At 52.1% G+C, this 26,499-nt stretch overlaps 1 protein-coding gene across 3 annotated transcripts in view; it reads left to right on the top strand.

The window, feature by feature from the left end:
- kitlga (kit ligand a) overlaps positions 1–26,499 on the top strand; it is a 175,198-nt gene that overhangs the window by 118,108 nt on the left and 30,591 nt on the right. For all 3 annotated transcript variants that reach the window (XM_072484941.1, XM_072484939.1, XM_072484942.1), the window contains 2 exons: positions 11,430–11,587; positions 11,679–11,740. In XM_072484941.1, coding sequence (XP_072341042.1) covers positions 11,430–11,587; positions 11,679–11,740 — 220 coding nt within the window. The remainder of the gene's footprint in view (positions 1–11,429; positions 11,588–11,678; positions 11,741–26,499) is intronic.

The following is a 26,499-nucleotide window of genomic DNA, read 5'->3' as shown; positions in this document are numbered from 1 at the left end:
ACACAGGCAGCAAACCTGAACTCAGCCAGGATATTTGAATTTAGCGTTGAGTTCAAACAGACCACACTTTGGCTGTTGCATGGGCCTTAACCCGCAGTGTGGGAGCCATAAATTGATGGAGTAGATGTAAATGCTCTTGAAGGGTGGATAAGGTCTGTAAAACTGTCATGATATGATGCTTTTTAAATGCCCCACTCTTCAAACTTAAAAAAAGGTTTGTAATTGACAGTGAGAGTTTAAAAAAATCCTCTGCTGGACTGCTTTGATTATCAGTGTGGGTTAGAAAAAGGCTAGCATCTGATCATACAGTTTCATAAAGCTCCTTGTTGACATTTATCCTTATGAATATTGTTGAGTTTCAAAAGCTGCAATTATCTCATTGAGTTCAGTTTGATTGGCAGCTTGAAAAGGCAATTAAAATATAAGTTGTATTTAATATGGTCTGAATAGAAGTTTGTTTTTATAAGGTTTACTACCTAGAAATGGTAAAAGCTTTAAATGGATTTTATGAATAGGAGTTTTTTTCCGCTATCAAGTGTGTGGGAGTGAGAGTTTTATTAGATTGTTCGAACGTTATACATATTTTAATTTCCACTTGGATCCTGAGGTCTTCCCAAGGTGATTACTGGGTGAGTGATTATAAAGGTGGCAAATAAAGTACGAGGGGTCATGGGGGTGTGTGAGTTGAAGGATAAGAGCATGTGAGGGTTGATGGGCCTAACAACTTCTAAAAGGATAAAGTCCCAGAGAATTAAGGCGGGCCTCTGAGCAGCGTGTCTTGGCAGTTATCCACCCCCATGGCTCCCTGCACCCTGTTTCTGGGGTTGGTGTTGTTCATCAAAGTGGGTCCAGTGAGTTAGGAAATTTCCCAACTCAAACTACCCACCTCGGTAGCCAAAAATCTGGCCCTGAGATCGAAATTTTTTAAAAATTTATCTCCCAGAGAATTCGATCAAGGGATATGGGAGTAGGCGGGAAAGTGGGGTTGGGGTAAAAGTTCAGATCAAACATTCAAGGTAAAACAGTCCAGTAATAGCTGTAAATCGGGAGATGGATGGGAGAGGAGGACTTGGTAAAATTGGAATCACTAGGGAAGCAGTGCTGAAAAAATTGTTGGAGCTGTGGGCTGACAAGTCTCCAAGTCCTGCTCGACTTCATCCTTGAGTTTTAAAAGAGGTAGCTAATGAGGTTGATGCTAATTATCCAAATTTCCCAAGATTCAGGGAAAGTTCCATCATATTGGAAATTGGCAAATATGATCCCTCTGAATAAGAAGGGAGTGCGGCAGGAAGCAGTCTGTCGTAGGGAAGGTACTGAATTGATCATTAAGGAGGCTGTAACTGGGCACTTAGAAAAACCCAAGGTAATCAAGAAGAGTCTGCAAGTTTTTTGTAAATGGAAAATCATGCTTAACAAATTCATTTGATGGAATAATATGTGTGTGGATAAAGAGGAGCCTGTAGATGTGCTGTACCTGGATTTCCCGAAGGCATTTGATAAGGTGCTACATCAAAGGTTAATGTGGAAAATAAAAACTCATGGTGTAAGGGGTAACATATTAGCATGGATAAAAGATTGGCACCGGCAGAAAACAGAGATTATGCATAAATGGGTCTTTTTCTGATCAGCAAGACATGATAAGTGGAGTCCAGCAGGGGTATTCCTGGGGCCTCAACATTTTACAATTTATATCAATGGCTTAGATGAGGGGAGTGAAAGCATGGTAGATACATTTTCAGATGACACATAGACAGGTATGAAAGTATATTGTGAAGAGAACATAAGAAAGTTGCAGACGGATCACAGAATTTACAGTGCAGAAGGAGGCCATTCGGCCCATCGAGTCTGCACCGGCCCTTGGAAAGAGCACCCTACCTAAGTCCACACCTCCATCCTATCCCCACACTTCCACCCTATCATCGTAACCCCACCTTACCTTTTTTTCTTGGACACTAAGGGCAATTTAGCACAGCCAATCCATCTACCCCTGCACATCTTTGGACTGTGGGAGGAAACTGGAGCACCTGGAGGAAACCCACGCAGACACGGGGAGAACGTGCAGACTCGGCACAGACAGTGACCCAAGCCAGGAATCGAACCTGGGACCCTGCGCTGTGAAGCCATTGTGCTAACCACTATGCTACCATGCTGCCCAAATGTCGATAGGTTGAACGAGTAGACAAAAATCTGGCAGATGGGGTATAATGTGGGTACATGTGAAGCTGTTGACTTTGGCAGGACGAATGAAAAGGCAGAATATTACTTAAACAGAGAACGGCTACAGAATTCCAAGGTGTGGAAGGATCTAAGTATACTCCGGCATGAGTCACAAAATGTTAGTATGCATGTACAGCACGTAATTAAGGAGGCTAATGAATGTTGTCCTTTATTATGAGAGGAATTGAACTTAAAAGTAAGAATGTTATGCTTCAGTTATACAGGGCATTGGTGAGACCACATCCTGAATACTGTGTGCAGTTTTGGTTTCTTTATTTAAGAAAGGATGTAAATGCATTGGAAGTGGTTCAGAGGAGGTTTATCAGATTGATCCCTGATATGAGTGGGTTGTCTTATGAGGAAAGGTTGGACAGACTGGGCTTGTTTCCACTGGAATTTACAAGAGCGAGGGGGTGACTTGATTGACGTATGTAAGATCCTGAATAGTCTTGAGAAGGTGGGGACAAGAAAGTGATGTTTCCTCTTGTGGGTGAGTCCAGAACTAGGGGTCGGGGGGGTAGATCAACCATGATCTTATTGAATGGCAGAGCAGGCTCGAGGGGCTAAATGGCCTACTCCTGTTTCTTCCGTTGTTATATTCTTAATACTTTACAGTGAAGCTATGGATGATAATGAAGAAAGCTTTTGACTGATGGTTGAATTAGTCACTGCTCTGAACACACTTTTGAAAAACAAATCCTATCACCTTATGTGGCTCAGTGTCAGACTTTGTTTTATCATTTTTCTTTGAAGTACTCTGGGATGTTTCATTATGTTACATAAATATAAATTGTTGTGGATGGAATGCCAATAACAAGTTGGATACATCTGACCTGCAGCTGGGTGTTGTGTTGAAGACTTTCCAACTTGGTGCTCCGGTATCTGTGTCAAGCTAACACTGTGAAAGTTGCCTTTCTTTAGCTGTGAACAAAACAATTGTCTCATTAACATTTCAATATCTATACATGGTGGAACAGGAGGAAGTGGATGACCCTTTCAGAGAACCATGCAGACATGATGGGTGAAATGGACTAGCTTCTATAATTGTAATGTTCGATGATGCCCAATGCATCTGGTTTCACTACGGATTGAAAACATGACGAATAAAGTAATTGTAACAGGATTGTATGAACCAAAGAATCTATTTCTGGGCCAGTGATTTTCATCAATAGCATCAGAAAATGATCAGCAACTCACAATCCACTGACAGTGCTGAAAGAAAAGAACGTGCATTTATATAGCACTTATTTTGGCCTCTGGGTGTTCTGAAACATTTTACAAAGTTATGGACATGCTTTTGAAGTGCATGGAGAAAGGTTTAACTGTGAACCAAATCACCCTGGCTCACCCCAAATGCTCTTGTGTTTAAAGGTAAATTTCTACACAACAGGAGGATTCAGTTTGTAACAATGGTGGGACCCCAGGCTTTATTGAACTTACCAAATAGAATGTGTGTGATGGACCCCACTGGCATCCTAGATGACCATGTGTGCAGGAAGTGCTCCCGAATGCAGAAACTTGAACTCCTGGGGCGTCATTCTCCGACCCCCCGCCGGGTTGGAGAATCGCCGGGGGCTGCCGTGAATCCCGCCCCCGCCAGTTGCCGAAGTCTCCGGTACCGGATATTCGGCGGGGGCGGGAATCGGGCCGCGCCGGTTGGCGGGCCCCCCCGCTGGATTCTCCGGCCCGGATGGGCCGAAGTCCCGCCGATAAATTGCCTGTCCCGCCGGCGTGGATTAAACCACCTTTTGAACGGCGGGACAAGGCAGCGTGGGCGGGCTCCGGGGTCCTGGGGGGGGGCGATCTGGCCCCGGGGGGTGCCCCCACGGTGGCCTGGCCCGCGATCGGGGCCCACCGATCCGCGGGCGGGCCTGTGCCGTGGGGGCACTCTTTCCCTTCCGCCTCCGCCACGGTCTCTACCATGGCGGAGGCGGAAGAGACTCCCTCCACTGCGCATGCGTGGGAAACTGTCAGCGGCCGCCGACGCTCCCGCGCATGCGCCGCCCGGGGATGTCATTTCCGCGCCAGCTGGCGGGGCAACAAAGGCCGTTTCTGCCAGCTGGCGGGCCGGAAATTCCTCCGGCGTCGGCCTAGCCCCTCAATGTTGGGGCTCGGCCCCCAAAGATGCGGAGCATTCCGCACCTTTGGGGCGGCGCGATGCCCGTCTGATTGGCGCCGTTTTGGGCGCCAGTCGGCGGACATCGCGCCGTTTCGGGAGAATTTCTCCCCAGGTCTCGTAGCTCGAACAGCAGTTGGACACACTGTGTCACATCCATGAGGCTGAGAGTTACATGGATAGCATGTTTAGAAAGGTGGTCACACCGCAGCTCAAGGGATTTGAGGGGCAAAGAGAATGGGTGACCCCCAGGCAATCAAAACAAAATGGGCGACCCCCAGGCAATCAAAACGAAATGGGCAGGTATTGCAGGACTCCCCTAGGGCCCAGCTCACAAACTGGTTTTCTACTTTGGAAGCTGCTTCCTCAAGGGGGTGCAGACAGAGCCAAGCTTCTGGCACCACAAGCAACTTGACTGTACAGGAGGAAAGGAAGAAGAAAGCAGGAGCAATAGTGAAAGAGGATATATTAGTTAGGGGAACAGATAGGCATTTCTGCAGCTGCAGACTCGACTCCCCGGGATGGTGCATTGCTTCTGGTGCCAGGTTCAGGGTGCCACTGGGCATCTGCAGTTTCTATGAGATCCCCTCTCACTTTTCTAAACTCTAATTAATATAATCCTAATCGACTTAGTCTCTCCCCATAAGAGACTTAGTCTCTCCCGCATCCCAGGAATCAGCCTGGTAAACCTTTGCTGCACTCCCTCCATAGCAAGCACTTCCTTCCCCCAATAATAATAATCTGCCTTCCTATTTTTGCTACCAAAGTAGATAACCTCATCAGGACAGAAACAATCTCCACTTGGAGAGGCAAGGTTTGATCAGGGACAGTAAGCATGGCTTTGTTAGAGGGAGGTTGTGCCTAACAAATGTGATTGAATTTTTTGAGGAGGTGACCGGGTATGTAGAAGGGGGTAGGGCAGTTGATGTAGTTTATATGGATTTCAGCAAAGCCTTTGACAAGGTCCCACATGGGAGACTGATAAAGAAGGTAAAAGCACATGGGATCCAAGGTAACGTGGAACGTTGGGTACAAAATTGACTGAGTGATAGGAGATAGAAGGCGGTGGTAGAAGGCTGTTTGTGTGACGGGGCAGGACACTGGGAAGCCCAGATGAATAGAGGGACATTGAAGTGATTGTCCACATATTCCTAAAAGCGGCAGAACAGGTGAATAGGATAGTTAAGAAGACATACGAGACAGTCGCCTTTATCAGTTGTTGCATAGATTATAAGAGCAAGGACGTTATGTTGGAGTTATACAGGACTTTAGTTAGGCCACAGCTGGCATACTGTGTTCAGTTCCAGTTACTGCACAATAAGAAGGATGTGATTGTACCAGAGAGTGAAGAGGAGATTCACCAGGATGTTGCCTGGAATCCAGCATTTGAGCAATGAAGAGAGGTTGGATCAGCTCTGGTTATTTTCTTTGGAGCAGAGAAGGACCTGATTGAGGTGTATAAGATTATGAGGCGCATGGACTAGGGGACAGAAAGCAGCTGTTCCCCTTAGATGAAGGGTCAATAACAAGGGGGGCATAATTTTAAGCTGAAGGGCAGGAGGATTTGAGGGGATTTGAGGAAAACTGTTTTCACCCAGAGAGTGGTGGGAATCTGGAATGCACTGCTTTGGGAGGGTAGTTGAGGCAGGGAACCTCACAATCTTGAATAAGTACTTGGATGAGCACTTGAAATGCCATAACTTTCAAGACTATGGGCCTTGGGAAGTGGGATTAGTGTAGAATTAGAGTAGGTTTTTGTCGGTACAAGCTTGATGGGCCAAAGGGTCTCTTCTGTACTGTATGATTCTATTCTACGTGAGGCAGTGTAGGTTAATTGGTTTGAAAGACATTTCAGCTGAAATTGGTGGACTGGATAACAGTAGTAATGATTCCGATCGAACCAAATGAGAACCATGTCCCATAGCGAGCACTTTAGCCGCCTGTTTCCCGGTGCTCGCAGCACCAAGAAACACAACGCTATCTAATGCGGCTCCAATTAGATTTAAGGCCTCAGCGGGGAATCCGCAGTCAAGGCCGCACTTAGTCCTGTTTCCTGCACTGAGGAATCCCGCTCGCCAAAAAGCCTCAGTGCAAGGAGAGATTGGGAAGCCATTTTTGAATGGCATCCCAATGTCTCAACCCCCGGATGCGACACCCACACCCCACCATATGTGCACAAGGCACCCCCGGGCCCGATCACTGCCATGCAGAAAATGCCAGCTTGCCACTCTGGCAGTGCCAGGCTGGCACCCAGATGGCTGTGCCAGGCTGGCACCAGCAGTGTCAGGGTGCCATCCTGTCCAAAGGCAAGCTCCTAGGGGCCTCCAATTCCTTGGGAGACCCCTATCGTGGAGACCAGTACTGAACGGCACTCACCTGAAGTCTCGAAGGTGAAGGGGATAGGTCCAATGCCTTTGTTATATTAGAGTCAGACTAGCTGCCTTGCTCTAATTGCAGATTTACCAAAAAGTGATCCCACCCACAATGGGCAGACTTCACATTGTGACATCTCGCAGGATTACATTAGATCTCATGGCGAACTGGGTAGATCCCCGGAGTGGGATTTCCCAGCATTTGCTGGCGACGTTGCGCATGACGGAGCACCTGGAGGAAACCAACGCAGATAGGGGAAGAACGTGTAAACTCTACACAGACAGTCACCTGAGGTTGGAATCAAACCCGGGTCCATGGTGCTGTGAGGCGGCAGTGCTAACCATTGTGCCACCGTGCCACCCCCAAAGCCCCCGTTCTGTCAGACGACGGTTCAATAATAGCCTCCCTCTTACTTGCAGAATAAATCTTGAATGTGAATGATGAGGAGGATGTAAAGGAGCTTCACGATGATTTAGACAAGTTAAGTGAGTGGGCAAATACATGGCAGGTGGATAAATGTGAAATGAGAAACAGAATGGCAGAGTATTATTTAAATGGTGATAGATTGAGAAATGCTGATGTATAAAGGGACCTGGGTGTCTTTGCACACCAGTTACTGAACATGCAGGTGCAGCAAACAGTTAGGAAGTCAAATGGTATATTGGCCTTCATTGCACGAGGGCTTGCGTACAGGAACAAGGATGTCTTACAGCATCCGTACAGGGCCTTGGTGAGGCCACACCTGGTATATTGTATGCAGTTTTAGTTTCTGACCTAACAAAGGAGTGCAGCGAACGTTCAACAGACTGATTCCTGAGATGGCAGAATTGTTACTATGTCAAACCAAAGTTTGACAAAGTTTGTGTATTTGCTGTAACATCTAAAATGACAGGTAGACTTGGCCATTGTTGAAAAGGAAAAGGCACAGGTCTTTGCTGCTGGCACAAGTGTTGGGACATTTGAAGGCCAAACGATTGGGTCGACTGGATCTGTATTCATTGGAATTTTGAAGAATGAGAGGGGATCTAATTGAAATATATATAATTCTGACAGGGCTGGACAGACTGGATTCAGCTATGTTGTTTCCTCCTGTTGGTGGGGGAGGCGGGGGGAGTGCACCTTAAAAAGGGGTCAGGATATGGGGGTAGACCATTTAGGACTGAGATGAGGTGAAACGGTGGAATTCTCCACCACAGAAGACATCACGGGGTATGGAGAGAGCGCGGGAGAATGGTGTTGAGATAGAGGATCAACTATGATCATGGCGAATGGCAGCACAGGCTCGAAGGACCGAATGGCCTACTCCTATTTTCTATGTTACTTTGTAATATGCCACATTGTACTCCAATGGTAAATGAGGGTCAGATAGTTGTGACTTTTCTGTGGAATTACTTTGTTCTATTTAATGGAACTGCTGGTTATTACCTTTTGCCGGGAACCTGCAAGTTCCTGATATAACCCATTCTATCCTCAGATTAAATGAAATGAATGAAATTAAATTGAATGAAAATCGCTTATTGTCACAAGTAGGCTTCCAATGAAGTTACTGTGAAAAGCCCCTAGTCGCCACATTCCGGCGCCTGTTCAGGGAGGCTGGTACGGAAATTGAACCCGTGCTGCTGGCCTGCCATGGTCTGCTTTAAAAGCCAGCTATTTAGCCCTGTGCTAAACTAGCCCCGAGATGTGGTAATCTCGTGTCATTCAGGATATAAACATGTTTGTTGCTCATTCAGTCTTGTTTTATTTATTTCTTTATCCCTTCATAATGCTTCCAGGTGGCTGATATGTAGCTATTCACATCTCAGCTGGACACATCTTTTAATTCTTTACTTTGCCCATTACCAGGCCCTTTGACTTTATTACTATGATACCTTCTGTCAGTTAATCACGGTAGCACAGTGGTTAGCACGGTTACTTCATAGCTCCAGGGTCCCGGGTTCGATTCCCGGCTTGGGTCACTGTCTGTGCGGAGTCTGCACGTTCTCCCATTGCCTGCTCGGTTTACTCCCACAAGTCCCAAAAGACGTGCTGTTAGGTGAATTGGACACTCTGAATTCTCCCTCTGTGTACCCGAACAGGCGCCAGAGTGTGGAGACTAGGGGATTTTCACAGTAACTTCATTGCAGTGTTAATGTAAGCCTACTTGTGACAATAATAAAGATAATTATTATTATAATCTCACCATTCTATCACAGACCTTCCCTTTTGTTTTCCACCTCCCCGTCTACGGGCTTAAAACCTGCCACATTTCTATCTTCTGTCTGCTCTGAGGAAAAGTCATCGGCCTGAAATGTTAGCTCTCTTTTTCTCAGGACAGGATAGAGTTACTGATGGGGGTCTCGGATGGCGTTTCTGGGGGGGGGGGGGGGGGGGGGGGCCGGGGGGGGTCACTAATGGAGGTTCTGATGGGGGGTGCCTCTGATGGAAGTCTCTGTGAGGGTCTCTATTGGGGGTCTCTGATGGGGGTTTGTTGGAGGGGGTCAACTCGCCCTCCTGCGTGCATGCTGGGAGGGGGGGTGACTCATTATTCCCATGGCGGGAAGGAGGATGCCCCTACTTGACAGCATAGCGTGGCAGGATTTGCTTTGTGGGGGGGTGAGGGCACTTCACCAGAGCTTGGTATTGGATCAAAATGTTGGCCCGATATCAGGATTCCAACAGAATCTGGTAAACTCTCCCCCATGCATAAATTAGCATGGTAAAGGAGAGAGACTTGCACCTGGGCACCATTCCTAGAGCCAGTGGAGAGCAGTAGCAATTCGCCACGTGGGATCAGTTAGGCTCCAGAATGGAGAACCTAGGCCAAGGTATCGTTTTAATTGGGTTTAATGTTTCTGTGCCTGGATTCATGGTGGGCACCTTGGCACTGCCAGGGTTCCCAGGTGGCACTGCAAGCCTGGCAGGGCTAGAGGATGGAAATGCCAATATGCCCAGATGGCATTTTGCCCATGCCAGGGTCCGGGCCCAGGGGTGTCTTGCCTTATGAGGTGGGATGCGAGGGGGCTCAATGATCCCCTTGTAGGGAGTTGGGTGGTCCGGAGGCTGTGGTGGGGTGTCTAGAGCTCCGGGCACCATTTAGGAATGGAGCCCCGATCTCTTCCTGCACTGGCAATTGGAATTCGTTAGTGCAGGAAATGGAACTAAGTGGATGACATCCCTCATAGCTCTGTTAGAAATAGTTGATTTGGAAAGTTAGAAAGGGAACATCTCTTTCAGCTTTGCTACAAGAAAAGCCTTACCATGGAGTAATGGTTAAGAAAATAAGTGCAGGGATCTGAAGAGCAGCTAGCTAAGGAAACAAGAAAAATTAAGATAAGTTTCCAAGAGGTTTGACATTAAAGGTACTAGAACAGATGACTGGTCAGTAAAGACAGACAGAGCTGAGAAGAAAGCTGAGACACCAGAAAGATGTCCCAAGTGATGTTCAGGTTTGTGAGATTTCATTAAAGCCTGTGGAATATGGGTTGAAATAACTATGAAAATCAGTGGTTGGATCCTGGAGTTTGTGTGCAAGCAGTTAGGTCCAAGGAAACCTAAAAGGGGGTGGTGTAAAATACTGGTCTGAATTTGTTGTTGAAATGAGAGCGGTCTGGGTTAAGAGGCATTTGTAAAACCTGGACTGGATTTCCGAACGCAAACCACTAAGGGAAAGTATTATTACGAGAAAAGATTTTAATGTGTGTTTTTGGGAGTGGAGTTTGGAAACTTTCATCTGGGGGAATTCTGAAGCGAAATCCATGGACACAAACATAGGTTCACAGTGTATTTCACCACAGTCATATTGTGTGCTTGAAAGGAACTTTATGTTAATAAGACTTTGTAGTTAAAGATGTACTTTGTAATCGGTGTTAATCTTAAAATCTGTGTGTAATTGCTCAGCTAAGGGGAGAGTAAAAGCTTATTATCCAATTTTTCATGTTGAATAAATGTTTTTTTCTTGTTGTTAAAACCAGTTAGTGGTCCTGTGACTGTTCCTCCACACTTTATAACAGAAAGTAGAAGATACGGTCTTTTGAACCTAGGTTCCATTCTGGTATCTTCCTGTCTAGTTATAACATCAACTGGGATCATAACAGTTAGGAGAGAAGTTTTTAAACTGTGTTTTTGGGAGTGGAATTTGGAAACTCTCATGTGACAATCATCTGGGGTGATTCTAAGGCAAAATCCACAGACACTAATTTTGGTTCAATGCGAAGTTTTTGTATTTGACCACAGCCAATCTGTGTGCTTAAAAGGGATTTTGTGTTAATGAGCCCATTGTATCTTAAAATGTACTCTAATCCGTTTTAATCTCAAAATGTGTGTTCTTGTTGAGCGTAAATGGGGAGTAAAGAATTTTTGTACAATAATCCAACTGTTTATATTTCAATTTTTTTCTTGTTGTAAAATGAATTAGCAGTCATGTGTCTGGTCCTGCAAAGTAAAAATTGTGGTCTTTTGAGCCAGGGTTCCATTCTGGGATCTTCCTCTCCAGTTATAGCATCAACTGGGATTGTAACAATTGCATTTGACAACTTTACCCCTTCATAAGCCCCCATTCAGTCTTCTCTTTTCAACAGCACGGAGCCCCAACCTATTCAATCTTTCCCGATATGTATCGCCTATCAGATATCAGTGCATTGAACACTGCATTAGCCATTGTATTTCCCAATAATGGGGATGTGTTATATGCTGACAGCTTTCTGTTGGTACATCAACAAAGCAATGTTGTTCTTCTCAACAGAGCAGCCAACTCTGGAAGCAAGTGATCCAAATAGTTTCAAAGGACATTGTCCTGACTGTATCGTGTCAGTGGACCAGATAACTGTGATTGGAATCAGCATTGTCTGCACTGTGATTATCACTGTGTTTCTCACGTGCCTGTTCATCAGAGTACAGAAGGTAAGCTCATTGTCAATAGTGATTAAAAATGCTTTATGTGAAAATTCTATCTGCCTGCAGTCTATTAACCCCATTACTCCTGTTTCCACAGAACTGCAGAAGTAACAGAAGAAATAGAAATCATCAGACAGATATAGAGCAAGAACGACAAAGGTTTGATCTCTTAAATTCAATTTTAAATGTTACTTGTTACTTGGAATTACTGTCAGTCATATTAGTAGCCCAAAAGTTAACGCAACCTGAAGGCATTTAGTGAGTGTTATGAGCATAGGCTTTTAATGCTTCTTAGTTACTTTTAAATGTGTTTCTTGAAATTGTAGATTGAGCCACTTTTGGGGCATATTTTAAGCAGTGGAGGAGAGGAAATTGGGGGCTGAGAGAGCTATGGCGATGAATAACCATGGGTAGAATTACAAAGGAGTTGAGTGCAGCAAGTTGTTGCCGACTATCTCTGTTGCAGCCTCAGATTCATCAAAGGAAGGTCCCACAACTGGGAATGTGATACCAATTAATCTGTTGAGGGAAAAGTGTTGACCCAGGAGAATGTCCCCTGATCTTCTTTGAATAGAGTCATGGGTTGCTGACCTGTTTCCATTCACCTAGTTTAAAATTTGTCGAAAAGACAGTGCCTCCAACAATGCCGCACTTCCTCAGAAGGCACTGAAGTGTTCGTCCAGATTATGGGGATAGCTAGTGACCATAGCAAATCAGTAAACTGGTTTACATCACGTCTAACTCTAATGGAAATGAAAATCAAGTGCGGTTTAGCAAGAGCTGCCAATCCATTGGTGAAAACTGATGTTGCATTCAAAAGGTTGCATCATCGCATTTGCTTGTGCCAATGAATCAAAGCGGGTTGACTTAGGGCAGGAAATTCAAAATTTCAAACAGCAACACAAAAATCAGCACTCATCAGCTTTGATGACCTCCCTCACAAAGACTCACAAAGCTCTGGATAGTTTGCTTTCAGAACAAGCTGAAGGGTGTTTACGATTTGCGAAACAGAGATATTACGAACATGGTAACAGGACAAGCTTCTTGTTGGTGTTTCAATTAAGAAAACAGCAATCATGCAGTATTGCTCCAAAACTTAAGTCACAGATACCCCATCACGTTTTGAGCAAACCAGAGAAGATCTCTTCTGCTTTTGTGGACTTCTGGAGGAAATTGTACAAGGATTCTGATGTCTGTAGGGATAGAGGGAAAATGAACAACTTTGTGCAAAGCACAACATGGCAAAGTTGACAGAAACTAATGCTCAGGAATTGGACAAGTCTATCACCGGTTTGGAAATGGATGAGGCAATAGATGCACTTGAAAATAATGAAAAACCCGACACTGGTTATAAGGCCTTTAAAGACATACTTGCACCTTTAATCAACCGGCCTATCATCACTCATTAGAAACTGGATCACTGACTCCTTCGTGGAGCGATGCGGTCATAACGGCCATTCATCAGGAGGGTAGGGACCCAACAGAGTGTGGGTCATATTGCCCTATATCGTTACTTAATTGCAATCTGAAAATTCTAACATCAATACCAGCCCTTTGAATAAATAGGATAATAACTAAGGTTATACATCCAGACCAAACTGGATTTATAATGGGCCGTTACTCTGGAGACGATCTCCGTAGGCTCCTTAACACATGACTCATGCCCAAGATAGTGGAGTTGAAGTCATGATTTTATCTTTCGATGTTGAAAAGGTATTTGACAGATTGAGTGTACTTTAGGCTGCCTGGGATTTGGACCCAAGTTTGTGAGATGGGTCCAGATTCTCTATTCAAATCCATGGGCCTCTGTTAAAGTGAATGGTCACATTTCTAAAGCCTTTGGGCGAGAAAGGGGAATAAGACACGGTTCTCCTGTCCTTCCCCTCTGTTCGGTATATGTATAGAACCCTTAGCACAAATGGTGAGGGCTAATACAGACATAAAAGGGGTTACAACTGAAGAGGAAGAGCACAAGTTATTATTTTATGCTGATGGTGTCCTGCTATACTTAACAGGGGCGAAATTCTCCGTTATCGGCGGAAACTCCGCCGATCGGCGCAAAAAACGGCGCAAATCCCACTTGCGTCACGTCATAAAAATGGGCCGATAGTCTGCGGCCCGAAATGGCCTAGCAGCGACGTAACGGGATCCACGCTTGCGCAGTGGTTCACGCCGTGCAGCGTCATACGCGCTGCACGGCGTGACGGCTCATAAGGCCGCGCAGCTCCCCCCCCACCCGACCGGAACAGCCGACCGCAACACCCGACTTGATGGCTGGCCGTCGCTCAGCCCCGAGGTTCGAGTCACGCGATGTGGAGGCGCTCCTGGATGCGGTGGAGCAGAGGAGGGACGCCCTGTATCCCGGGCACGGCCGCAGAGTTGCCCCACGCCACAGCCGGCGTCTGTGGAGGGAGGTGGCAGAGGCCGTCACCGCTGTGGCCCTAACACCACGGACAGGCACCCAGTGCCACAAGAAGGTGAACGACCTCGTCTGAGCAGGCAGGGTGAGCATCCCCCATATCCCCTCTCCCCCAAATCCCCCCCTCCCCCAGTATCCCCCCCCCCACCCCATATCCCCTCCTCCCCCATATCCCCCCATATCCCCCCTCCCCCCATATCCCCCCCCCCATCCCCCCCCAGTATCCCCCCCCCTCCCCCATATCCCCCCCCCTCCCCATATCCCCTCCTCCCCCATATCCCCCATATCCCCCCTCCCCCATATTCCCCCCTCCCCCATATCCCCCCTCCCCCATATCCCCCCCTCCCCCCATATCCCCCCCTCCCCCATATCCCCCCCTCCCCCATATCGCCCATATCCCCCCTCCCCCATATCCCCCCTCCCCCATATCCCCCCTCCCCCATATCCCCCCATCCCCCATATCCCCAAGTGAATCCAGCCCTAACCTTAACCTCTGCAATGCACGCGCAACCGATGGCGTGCATTCATATACCTGCCTAACACTGTTGCCTTTTACCCCTGCCACCCACCCCCGCCCCCCCCCCCCCCCCCCCCAGGAGAAGCGCGCACACAACAATAGGGAGCATGTGAGGACTGGAGGAGGGCCCGCTGATGAGAGGCCACTGACCGTACACGAGGAAAGGGCCCTGGAAACTGGCTGGCGGACCTGAGGACCGGGGAGGTTGCTGATGCAGAGGTCGGGGGCCCCACGAGCAAGTGAGCCACCAACAGCCCGTCCCCATATCCCCCCTCCCCTATATCCCCCTCCCCCGTATCACCCTGATCACTGCCTGATGTCTAACCATGCATGCTTCATTGTGTATCGCAGGACCAAACGTCCAGGCACCCATCCCCGCAGATGCAGACCGCCCGCAGGATGCCCCTCGGAGACCACGGGAGACGGAGAGACCCGCACCCCTCCAGCATGCGACGCCCGCAGGATGCCCCTCGGAGACCACGGGAGACGGAGAGACCCGAACCCTCCAGCATGCGACGCCCCGCCAGGATGCCCCCCGGAGACCACGGGAGACGGAGAGACCCGAAACCCTCCAGCATGCGACGCCCGCAGGATGCCCCTCGGAGACCACGGGAGACGGAGAGACCTGGAGCAACAGGGAGACGACACCCCCGTCACGTGCGGGAGCGACCACCCAGCGATGAGGGGGGCAGCCACAGGCCCCCGTCACATCCGAGCCAGGGACACCACTACCCAGGACACCCACGATCCAGGACACCCCTACCTGGGACACCCACTACCCAGGACACCCCTACCCGGGACACCACTACCCGGGACAGCACTACCCGGCACAGCACTACCCGGGGACAGCACTACCCGGGACAGCACTACCCGGGACAGCACTACCCAGGGACACCCCTACCCGGGAAGATGAAATACCGGACAGTGACTCCGAGTGGATGGGTGGAGACGAACCCCCCACCCCAAAGTGCCATGGACTCAGAGTGGGACGAAGAGCACGACACAACGCCACTGCTGTCACCAACACCCTCCACCATCGCAGAAACACTCACCACGGTTGGGCACTTTAGTGATGAGGCGTCTGGTTACACTCACTGGTGCGCACAACACAGCCGTCCCCGGTACAGCAGGTGGAGGTAGGAGCAGCAGAGGGACCGGGCGGTCGGAGGGCAGCCCAGGCCAAGCGAACATCTGCCGCCCAGATGGATCCCGGGTTCCTGCAGTTACCACACCCACACATAGATCCGATGCAACCCACCGACACGGAGACGAGCGAATAGGGTGACGGGCGGCTTGCGGCGGCTGCGGTCGCAGGTGGAGGAGTCCACCCGCGTCCAGGAGCTGGGAGTGGTCCCGGTCATGCGTGCCACCCAGGCTGACACCGCACGGGTGGCGTCCGCGGTGGAGGCAATGGGTGCGACGGTGTCAGACATGGGGAACGGTTTGCGAGGCCTGGGGGCCTTCCGTGCAGGCGGCGTCTGTGGCCCAGGAAATGGCTGCCCTCTCACAGGAGGCCATGAGCCAGTGCCAGCGCCAGATGGCAAGAGGCGCTCAACGCCATAGCCCAGTCTCAGCAGGCCATGGCCCAGTCTCAGCAGGCCATAGCCCAGTCCTCTGCAGGCCATGGCCCAGTCTCTGCAGGGCCATGGCCCAGTCTCAGCAGGCCATCGCTGAGGGGCATCGGCGCCAGTGGCCATGTGCGAGCTGGCGTCGCACTGTCGCAGACAGGGTTCGACAACCCCCTGGGCTCCATGGCTGCAAACCTGCAGACCCCTGTCGATACCAGCACGGGCCTCCAGGACTGGCAGCGCCAGATGTCGGGGGCGCGTCGGATGGCCAGTCCGTTCGCATCCCCCACCCATGTAGAGGCCTGGGGGCCATCGGGCACCCCGAGGGAGGAGGAGGTGGTGTGGTCCGTCCCGGCTCCCTCTGTAGGGGAGGTCCCGGTACACCGCGACACCTCGGACTCCCCCCCTTCCGTCCCAGGTGCATCGGGTGGGCAACGGGCAGGACAGGCTGGCAGCTCGCCATCCCAGTCGCCCGGGGCCGCAGCCTGGCCCATCTAGGCCAGGACGCCCCAGGAAACGGCCGCCAAAGGGATCCAGTGTCAGAGGGCAGGAATCACAGGAGTCCACCTCCAGTTCTGCTGTACCGTCTGGGGAACCACGTAGACGTAGTCAAAGGGCCCGTAAGGCCAAACAATTAGACACTGAGTAAGTTGGCACGGGTGCAGGGCACAGATGAGTTTTAGGCGCTAGGGCACGTGCATGAACTCCTTTGGTTATTAAAGTCAATGTTACACCTACCGAAGCTGCCTTTGTGCTCTGTCCAAAGTGTGCGGGGGTGTCATGTACGTTGAGCGCAAGTGTGTGTGTGAGGGGTGGTCTTACCTCAGCCCCAGGTGCGTCTGCCCCCTTCCCCCTGGGCCGCCATCAACATCCCCCGGGCAGAGGACGGGACCGTGCGCTGCAGTGTCACAGCCGCATGCAGGGATGGTCCGGGTGGATGGTGGTACTGTGGCCATGGGTCAGACATAGTCCAACGATGTAGAGCCAGGAGCTCATCGGAGGCGGGTTGTCATCATTCTCCATGGCCTGCGATAGACACGCGTCCACCCGCAACTGGGTGAGCCCGGCCCGTTGTGCCACCGGTGGATCGGCAATTGGGAGTGGGGGGGTGGTGTGCATGCGGGTGGGGTGTGTGGGGTTGGGGAGGGGGGGTGAGGGTGCTGGGTGGGTGGATGGGTGGGGGGTGTGGGTGGTCGGCTGTTGTCATGGTGTGCGGTCTGTGGCCATACTACCCGATTCCCACGCCCATCTAGTCAGTGAAGCGGGCGTCTATCAGTCTGTCCCGTGCCCGCTGGGCCAGCCGGTAACGGTGGACAGCCACCCGTCTGTGTCTACCCCGTCTGCCCTGACCATTGCCCCCATCCCCCTCATCTGGGGAGGACTGGGCCTCTTCCTGCTGCTCCTCCACTCCGCCCTCCTCTGCCTGCGGCACATCACCCTATCTGACCGATACTGGAGGGCGCCCCCAGAGAGGTCCAGGCACCTGAAACGCATCTTCAGCACGCCAAAGCACCTCTCGATCACTCCCCTTGTCGCTACATGGGCATCATTGTAGCGGTTCTCCGCCTCATTGCGTGGCCTCCGTATAGGCGTCATCAGCCACGATCGCAATGGGTAGCCCCTGTCGCCCAGCAACCAGCCCCTCAGCCGGGGATGGCGTCCCTCGTACATGCCGGGGATGGATGACCGCGACAACACGAATGAGTCGTGTACACTGCCTGGGTGACGGGCGCAGACGTGCAGGATCATCATGCGGTGGTCGCAGACCACCTGTACGTTCATCAAATAGGTCCCCTTCCTATTAGTGAACACGGCCCTGTTATCTGCAGGTGGCCGCACGGCGACGTGCATCCCATCGATCGTGCCCTGGACCATGGGGAACCCGGCAACGGCAGAGAAGCCCACGGCCCGGGCATCTTGGCTGGCCCGGTCCACGGGGAAGCGGATGTAGCGGTGCGCCATGGCATAAAGGGCATCTGTCACTGCCCGGATGCACCGATGCACCGATGTCTGCGATATGCCGGACAGGTCCCCACTCGGTGCCTGGAATGACCCCGTTGCATAAAAGTTCAGGGCCACCGTAACCTTGATGGACACGGGGAGAGGGTGTCCCCCGCCAGTGCCACGCGGTGACAGGTGTGCCAGCAGGTGGCAGATGTGTGCCACGGTTTCCCGGCTCATCCGGAGTCTCCTCCTGCATTCCCGGTCCGTGAGGTCCTGGTATGACTGCCGGGGCCGGTACACACGGGGCGCCCTCGGGTGCCTCCGTTTCCGTGGGGCCGCGACGTCCTCCTCCCCCTCCTCGTCCTGTCGGTCAGGTGTCCCTCCAGCCTGGGCGGCTGCCGCCTGCCCCTCTGCGGCAGCTGCGCCGCCTCTCTGGCACGCTCCTCCTCCTCCTCCTCCTCCTCCTCCTCCTCCTCATCCAGGGCAACATAGACATGAGCGGCTGCCACCACGGCGGCCAACATCGCTGGATGGTCTGAAAACATGACGGCCTGGTGGGGGGGAGGGGAACGACGACATGTCATCATTGCCCATATCCCCTCCTCCCCCCAGCCAGGTGGCATGGACCGCATAGGTCCAACTGTTGGAGGCTGGCACCTGGCCAGGTGGACCAACTCATTTGCCCTCCCATCACCCACCCCGGCACGGACCACCCCCCAACCTCCACCCCGGCACGGCCCCCCTCCCCAACCTCCACCCCGGCACGGACCCCCCCCCCAACCTCCACCCCGGCACGGACCCCCTCCCCAACCCCCAACCTCCACCCCGGCACGGACCCCCTCCCCAACCCCCAACCTCCACCTCAGCACGGACCCCCCCCAACCTCCACCCCGGCACGGACCCCCTCCACAACCCCCAACCTCCACCCCGGCACGGACCCCCCCCCCAACCTCCACCCCAGCACGGACCCCCCCCAAACTCCACCCCGGCACGGACCCCCTCCCCAACCTCCACCCCGGCACGGACCCCCTCCCCAACCCCCAACCTCCACCCCGGCACGGACCCCCCCCCAACCTCCACCCCAGCACGGACCCCCCCCCAACCTCCACCCCGGCACGGACCCCCTCCACAACCCCCAACCTCCACCCCGGCACGGACCCCCTCCCCAACCCCCAACCTCCACCCCAGCACGGACCCCCCCCAACCTCCACCCCAGCACGGACCCCCCCCCCAACCTCCACCCCGGCACGGACCCCCTCCCCAACCCCCAACCTCCACCCCGGCACGGACCCCCCCCCAACCTCCACCCCAGCACGGACCCCCCCCCAACCTCCACCCCGGCACGGACCCCCTCCCCAACCTCCACCCCGGCACGGACCCCCTCCCCAACCCCCAACCTCCACCCCGGCACGGACCCCCCCCCAACCTCCACCCCAGCACGGACCCCCCCCCCCAACCTCCACCCCGGCACGGACCCCCTCCCCAACCTCCACCCCGGCACGGACCCCCTCCCCAACCCCCAACCTCCACCCCAGCACGGACCCACCCCCCAACCTCCACCCCGGCACGGACCCCCTCCCCAACCTCCACCCCGGCACGGACCCCCTCCCCAACCCCCAACCTCCACCCCAGCACGGACCCCCCCCCAACCTCCACCCCGGCACGGACCCCCTCCACAACCCCCAACCTCCACCCCGGCACGGACCCCCTCCCGGCACTCCCCCGGAGCCCAGCCTACTCTAACCACCCCCCCCCCCCCCCCCCCGCCGCACACACACACAAGCCGAGACACACCTCTCCTCAGGCAATCAGTCTGCGGCCACGCCATTTCCTGCGCAGAGCCAACCCCCCAGGCCGCCACTCACCTCCTCGCTGGTCGGCGTGAGCCTGGAGCACCGGGTCACGCCGATGAAAAGGAGGTTTGATTCACGTCGACGTGAACGGTCATCACGTCGACGGGACTTCGGCCCATCCGGAAGGGAGAATATCGGCAGGCCGAAAATTGGCTGCCTTGCACAGACCCGTGACATTCTCCGTGGCAGCGGCGCCATTAACGCCCCGCCGACTTTTCTCCCTTCGGAGACTTCGGCGGGGGCGGGGGCGGGATTCACGGCGGCCAACGGCCATTCTCCGACCCGGCGGGGGGTCGGAGAATGACGCCCCAGATCCTGCAACAGCCATATTAAAAAGTTTGGCTATTATTCGGGTTACAAAGTTAATGTTGATAAAGCTGAAGCCATGGAAATAAGTGAACAGATCCACAGCCATATTAAGATGCAAAGTGCCTTCACAGGGGCTGGTTTAGCACAGTGGGCTAAACAGCTGGCTTGTAATGCAGAACAATGCGAGCAGCGCGGGTTCAATTCCCATACCGGCCTCCTCGAACAGGCGCTGGAATGTGGCGACTAGGAGCTTTTCACAGTAATTTCATTGAAGCTTACTTGTGACAATATGCAATTATTATTATTATTTAAATGGCCCAGTCGCGATTACATATCTCAGTATGCCAGCATCAATTGATAGACTATATGGAGTATATTACACTAGTATCAAGAGTGATCTAGATCGGTGGCTGATGCTACCCCTCTCTCTTTGGGAGTTAATTGAAGTTATTAGGATGAATGTCTTCCCCAGATTGTTGCACTTGTTCCAGATGCTACCTATTCAGATTCCAAAAATCTACATTCAACATGCAGGGTCATCTGCTCTCCTGTTTTTCATGACAAGGAAAATGACCCAGAGTGTGATTTAAAACATTATAGCTTACTAAGTTGAAAAGAGGCTTCGCAACCCCCAATTTTAAATTCAATTTCTGGGCAGCTCAGCTTTAATGGGCGGCACAGTAGCACAGTGGTTAGCACTGTTGCTTCACAGCGCCAGGGGCCCGAGTTCGATTCCCGGCTTGGGTCACTTTCTGTGCGGAGTCTGCACATTCTCCCCATGGCTGCGTGGGTTTCCTCCGGGTGCTCCGGTTTCCTCCCACAAGTCCCGAAAGACGTGCTGTTTGGTGAATTGGACATTCTGAATTCTCCCTCCGTGTACCCGAAGGGGCGCCAGAGTGTGGCGACTAGGGACTTTTCACAGTAACTTCATTGCAGAGTTAATGTAATCCTACTTGTGACACTAATAAAGATTATCATTATTAATCTGCGACAGCTTGGTTAACAGACAGAGTAGAATGCAGTGGCTGAACCTGGAGAAACTTGCGTGCCAACTTCCATTAACAGGGCTGCCATTTATGAGGAACAGCGTGAGGGACTGCAGGATGAGTAAATGGATGAGATTGACTACTATTGTCATGCAAGAGTGCCTTTAAGAACTGGATGTAAGCAATGTACCTTTAAGAAAACAGTGAAGTCAGAGTGGGTGGAGCTGAGCTCAGTTCAGCTATTTTGCAAGTTTTTAGTTTCAGTTTAGAAAGCAGTGTGTGTGTCTGTGTGATTCCAGAGAGCTGCAAGTTTTGCAGTTTAATTTTGCAGTTTGGAGGAACAGAGCTGGGTGTGTGTCTGTGTTTTGCTGTGATGGCTGACATAAAAGACCATCTCTGGATCATTTGGGTGATTTTAAACTCAATAGTAAAACCTTTAACCTGATGTGATTTTGTTTAAAGGTGTTAAGTCTCTTGGCAGTTTGAAGGAACATTTTAAGGAATTATTTACTGTTGCAATATTTTCTGAGTTATCTTTGAAGCAAGGGGTGTTAAGAGATCCAATGTTTATTCAAGATGTTAAGTTGAGTTCATGGAATAAACAGTGTTTTGTGTTTTAAAAACCCACGTGTCCATAATTGTAATCCCACACCTAGGGAAAAAGCCGTGTGCTTGGAAAAGCAACAAATCCATTAAAGGGAGAGGTTGGTTGAACTCCATGATACATTTTGGAGTTCTGAAAAGGCCTCGCCCATAACAATTGGGGGCTCAAGGGGGATAAAAGTCTATCTATTGGATTGGCTTTTGTGAACTAAAAGACAGTGAAGGATTGTTGCTTTTCCGGTGTGGTATTTTAGTTTAAGTGGGGAGAGTGTTGTGAACAATGGCTCTTTCAGAGGCCCAGTAATGGGAGTATTGTTCATGTGAACTAAACCACAGAGAGCACTCCCCACCCCAACCCAACACCATATATATATTTATTTGCCCTTTTATGGACTATTGTGATGATAGGAAGATGTTCGGAAAATTGGATTATAAATGTAGGGGACAATTTCAGGGTTAAACGCCTTAGAAGTGTTTGTTTAAAAAAAATTCTGTTCTAGAGAGTCTGGGTGAGTTTAGCAGCCAGCAGATTAAATTGACGAAGGAATGTGTTTTTCAGTCTAGGCCAAAGGACCGTGGTTTGACCTGGGGAGGCTCTGGGGGAATTAATGTGCCTTTGCAGCCTGTAGACAGAATTTGGGTTTTTTTAAGCTAGGAGAGGTGAGTTCATTACTGTGTGGAGCCATGGAATGGGGAGAGACATTTTGAGAAGCCATAGAGAGAGACAGGGTTTTGGAGAAAGGCTTTTGGAAGTGAAGTCTGATCTGGGAACCCTTTGTTTTATAGACCACAGATAAAGGCAGTTTTCTTTGTCAGAAGGATAGGGAAAAAGGAGTAATAACATTTTAAAAGCAGCGCATTCTTGTCTGAAGACAAGGTCGAGGCTGAAACAACCGCGTTCAAACCCCCTTTTGAAGATATTCAGGCAGAGTCGAAGGGGTTCCAACTGCAGCCAAATCTGTTTAATAATGCAAGTATTACCCTATGCCCGACTAATTTTAAGCTGTATTGTGAGCTGTATCTTTCTTGTTGTTTAAATGGGAAATTGTATAGTTGTGTTAAGGGGTAATTGTAAGCTGTTCTTTTCGGGAGTGAAGTTAAAAGTTTAATATTGCATTCATAATAAAGCTTTGTTTTAGAAATGCCAAAGCCCCTGGGTGGGATTCTCCCATGACAGAATCACAAATCCCGATCGGGCAGAGAATACGGTGTCAGCGGAAAATCGAGGTTGGCGGTCCATACTGCGCACCGCCATGGTCATGCAATATGTACAGGAGCACTCATTAACATCTCATTAATATGCCCAATCTGATAGTCTCCGGCTTCCCGCAATGCTTTGCCCCCGCCAGGCAGAAGTGGCGACGGCGAGGTTCACTTGTGGTATTTAAAATCGGGAAACCAGCACCGTGGCTGCTGAGGGAGAAGGGGGAGGTGGGTAATGTCCTCAAAAACGCAACGGTGGGACAACAGCTGTGCCACTGGCTGGGGCCATCTGCAATGGCCGGAGAGTGTAGTGGGAGGTGACCAGGGGATGGGCCGTGGGTTCAGTGTGTCCAGGCACAGACCGCAAGGCAGCCATCTGTTTGTGCACTCAGCTGACTGCCCACTGTGGCCCGTAGATACGCAGAGCATCGCCGGCCATATGGGTGCCCCCCCCCCCCCCCCCCCCCGCCCACAGACACCAGCCGACCCATTCACGAGATGTGCTTGGTCCAGAGCAGCCCATGGCCCCCAGGTGTTGGCATGTCCCAGTGCATCCATCCGAGGCATTGCCCCGCTGCAGGGACAGTAGGGGAGCTGCAGAGCTCGCCTCGACTGACGGACGCATGCATAGTGGCCGTCGGCACCCAGCTTGGTACAGGGCAGACCTCCACCCAGTAACACCATCAGCTACCCGCCCCGCAGGACCACCGGCTGTCTCCAAGCCCTGCCTGCCCACTACACCCCTGCCCCCATCCATCCTGCACCCAGACAAGTAGGCATGAGGGCGCGGGACAGGGGCCGCAGAGCATACCATTGGCATAGGTAGCTCCGACGCTGGTACACCTGTCGGCAGGGATGGGTGGCGAGGTTAGAGGCCCCCCGATGCCAGATATCGACAAGGACAGCGGTGCGGTGTAGAGGGCAAATGTCAGGGGGAGCAGCCGGAATGGGGTGGGGAACACATGCTGGGTCAGAGGCTGCAGTGCAAGCCAGAGCAATCCTGTAACCCATTGGACCTGGCTGGTCACGGGAGTACTCACCATGCTAACATGTCTGCTCTTCGCCCCTGAAGATAAATGAAGTTCGGTATCCACCAGGAATGGTTGGTCTCTGCCCAGCTGCGACGGCACCCGCAGATGCATTGCGGTTGCATGAGCAGGAGCTGCTCGGGGAGGGCCCAGCAGAACCAGACCCTGCCCCAGAGGACCAAGACCATCTAGTGAGGATGGAGGCCAATATATATCGTGTATACCGGCAGCGCCTATCGTTCAAAAACCTGATGAACCAAGCGTGCCGCCGAAGATTCTGGCTAACCAGGGAGATCATACGGCATATCTGCCAGATTATGGCGCACCTCGAACTGCGGGGCATGGGAGAGAACACCTGCTGCCGGTGGCCGGCAAGGTGAACTTTTATGCCACGTGGTCCATCCAGACGCTGAGTGAGGACCTGTCTCAGACTTCCATGCACAAGTTTATCTGCGCCTTAATGGACAGGGCATGGGGCCCGGGCAGCCACAGGAGGCCATACAATCTAATCGCCTCCAGGTTCACCAGCAGGCCAAAGGTCCAGTCGACTCCACCGTCTCGTACCGCACCTGTACCCCCCCCCCCCCCTCGTGCTGGCCATTCCATCTCACGGTCCCATTGAAATCTGTGGTAGCGAGGGTTGGGACGTGTCTGGGGTGGGGTTGGGTATTGGGGCGTTGTGCGGTGATTGGGTAGGCCCTACCACATGGTGCCCCCGCATATCTAACCCTGCCCCTGCTGCCTGCAAGGGCGACCCCGGGGTAAACCTCCAATTGCCCTGGGGCCTCTGGCCCATGTCCACCTCCACCTCCCCCCAAACTCGGTACACCCTTTGTACCCGGCCCGGCTCATCCATCACATCCTTCAGGCAGAGCACCAAAGCAGTTTGGAACACGGTGATATATGCAATATTGTGCCCTGCCCCCTAGTGCTAACCTATGTGCTTCACCCGTGCCAACTTAACTGGTGTCTACCTGTCTAATCTTGCGTGTCCTAACGATCCATATGGTGGTCCCCCAGGCAGTACATTGGATGTGGTGGCGGCCTGCTGCATATCCCGCACTGTGACATGGGTCCCCCGTGACTTCCTTCCTCTGGAGCAACACGGTCAAGTCTTCCGAGTGTCACAGGTAGCGTGGTGCCACGTTGCTCTGCCCACAGTCCATCGGCTGCACCAGGGACAGGTGGGGAGGGGGAGGGGTATTCAGAGGTGCTGAGGTATTCCAGCACCTCCCCTGCAGGAGGCACTGGCACGGATCCCATGACCTCCTCCTCCATTGGGGTGCCCAATGGCCCCTGGGATACTCCTTGGGATGAGGGTGCGGGTGAGACGACTGTGCCACGTCACTCAGGGACCAGCTCAGCCAGCCAGCACCAGGCCAATGCCCTCGACGCCCACAGCCATGATCCGTTGTGACTGGGCCAAGCTCTGGGGTGACGCTGCAATGCCCATGTTGAACAGGTACATGGCTGCCTGTAACATGGCCACCCTGTACTGTGACTCAGCCACTGCCCGCACGCTGTGCCCCAGGCCTTGGATATTCTGACCCATGGCAGATATCTCTGCCCCCAAGGCCTCCATCATGGACGTCACAAGTGCAGTGTTGGCCTGGTCACATGGATTGCACAGCCTCCTGCTCCTCAGGCTTTAGACTCCTCCAACTGCACCTGCAGGAACCTGATGGTTACTGACATCCCCTCCTGTAGTCCCCAGCGCTGCTTCTGCATCTCCAACATTGATGGGACCGCCCTTTCCAGAAGCACGAGATCTGTCTGGACAACAAAGCTCTGGGGACATGTCCATGGCCGAAGGGTGAATGAGTGCCATGGGGAGGGGACCAGCTCCCGATCCAGGTAATGTTATGTGCGGGTGTCAGGGGTACGTTGAGGGGGCCCGCTGAGACCAGGTGTGCCTAGCCAGGGTGTTCCGGCGGGATGGGAGGAATTAGTGTGGGAATTGAGGGTCCCGGGGTCGGAGCCGCCGCTGTTTGTCAGTCTAATACCCTGTCCCAATGCTTTACAGATATTGAACGCAATGGCCGGGATTTTGGACCCAGAACATGCCCTAGTGGTGCTGCTGCTAGGCCAGGCCGGAGACGGCGGCAGCAGCAACGTTCTCAGATGCTTGAAGCGATGGACCGTTTGCCGGATCCCGGCCCACACCTTGAGGACCCGGCTGCCTGTCAGGCCAGGGGGTGATCCAGAGGGGGACCTGTGACGGCCCAGGTGTCGCTGGCCATTTGAACAGATGACAGACAGTGCGTGCCACAGTAAGGAGATAGTGCGGCACTTATTCCATGTCCTCACAGACTTGGCACCACATGGAGGAGAAGGACACCCGCGCCCGGTGGCCAATCAAGGTCACCACAGCCATGAACCATTATGCCAGGGCTCCAGTGATGACCTGTATGATATCTCGCAGACCACAGACCACAAGTGCATCCGACAGGTCACGGATGCACTGTTTGCCCATTCGGAAAACGACATT

Source organism: Scyliorhinus torazame, chromosome 19 (assembly GCF_047496885.1).
Source record: "Scyliorhinus torazame isolate Kashiwa2021f chromosome 19, sScyTor2.1, whole genome shotgun sequence".
Classification (NCBI taxonomy): domain Eukaryota; kingdom Metazoa; phylum Chordata; class Chondrichthyes; order Carcharhiniformes; family Scyliorhinidae; genus Scyliorhinus; species Scyliorhinus torazame.
The sequence above is the reverse complement of the archived record's forward strand: the minus strand, read 5'-3'. Positions and strand labels throughout refer to the sequence as shown.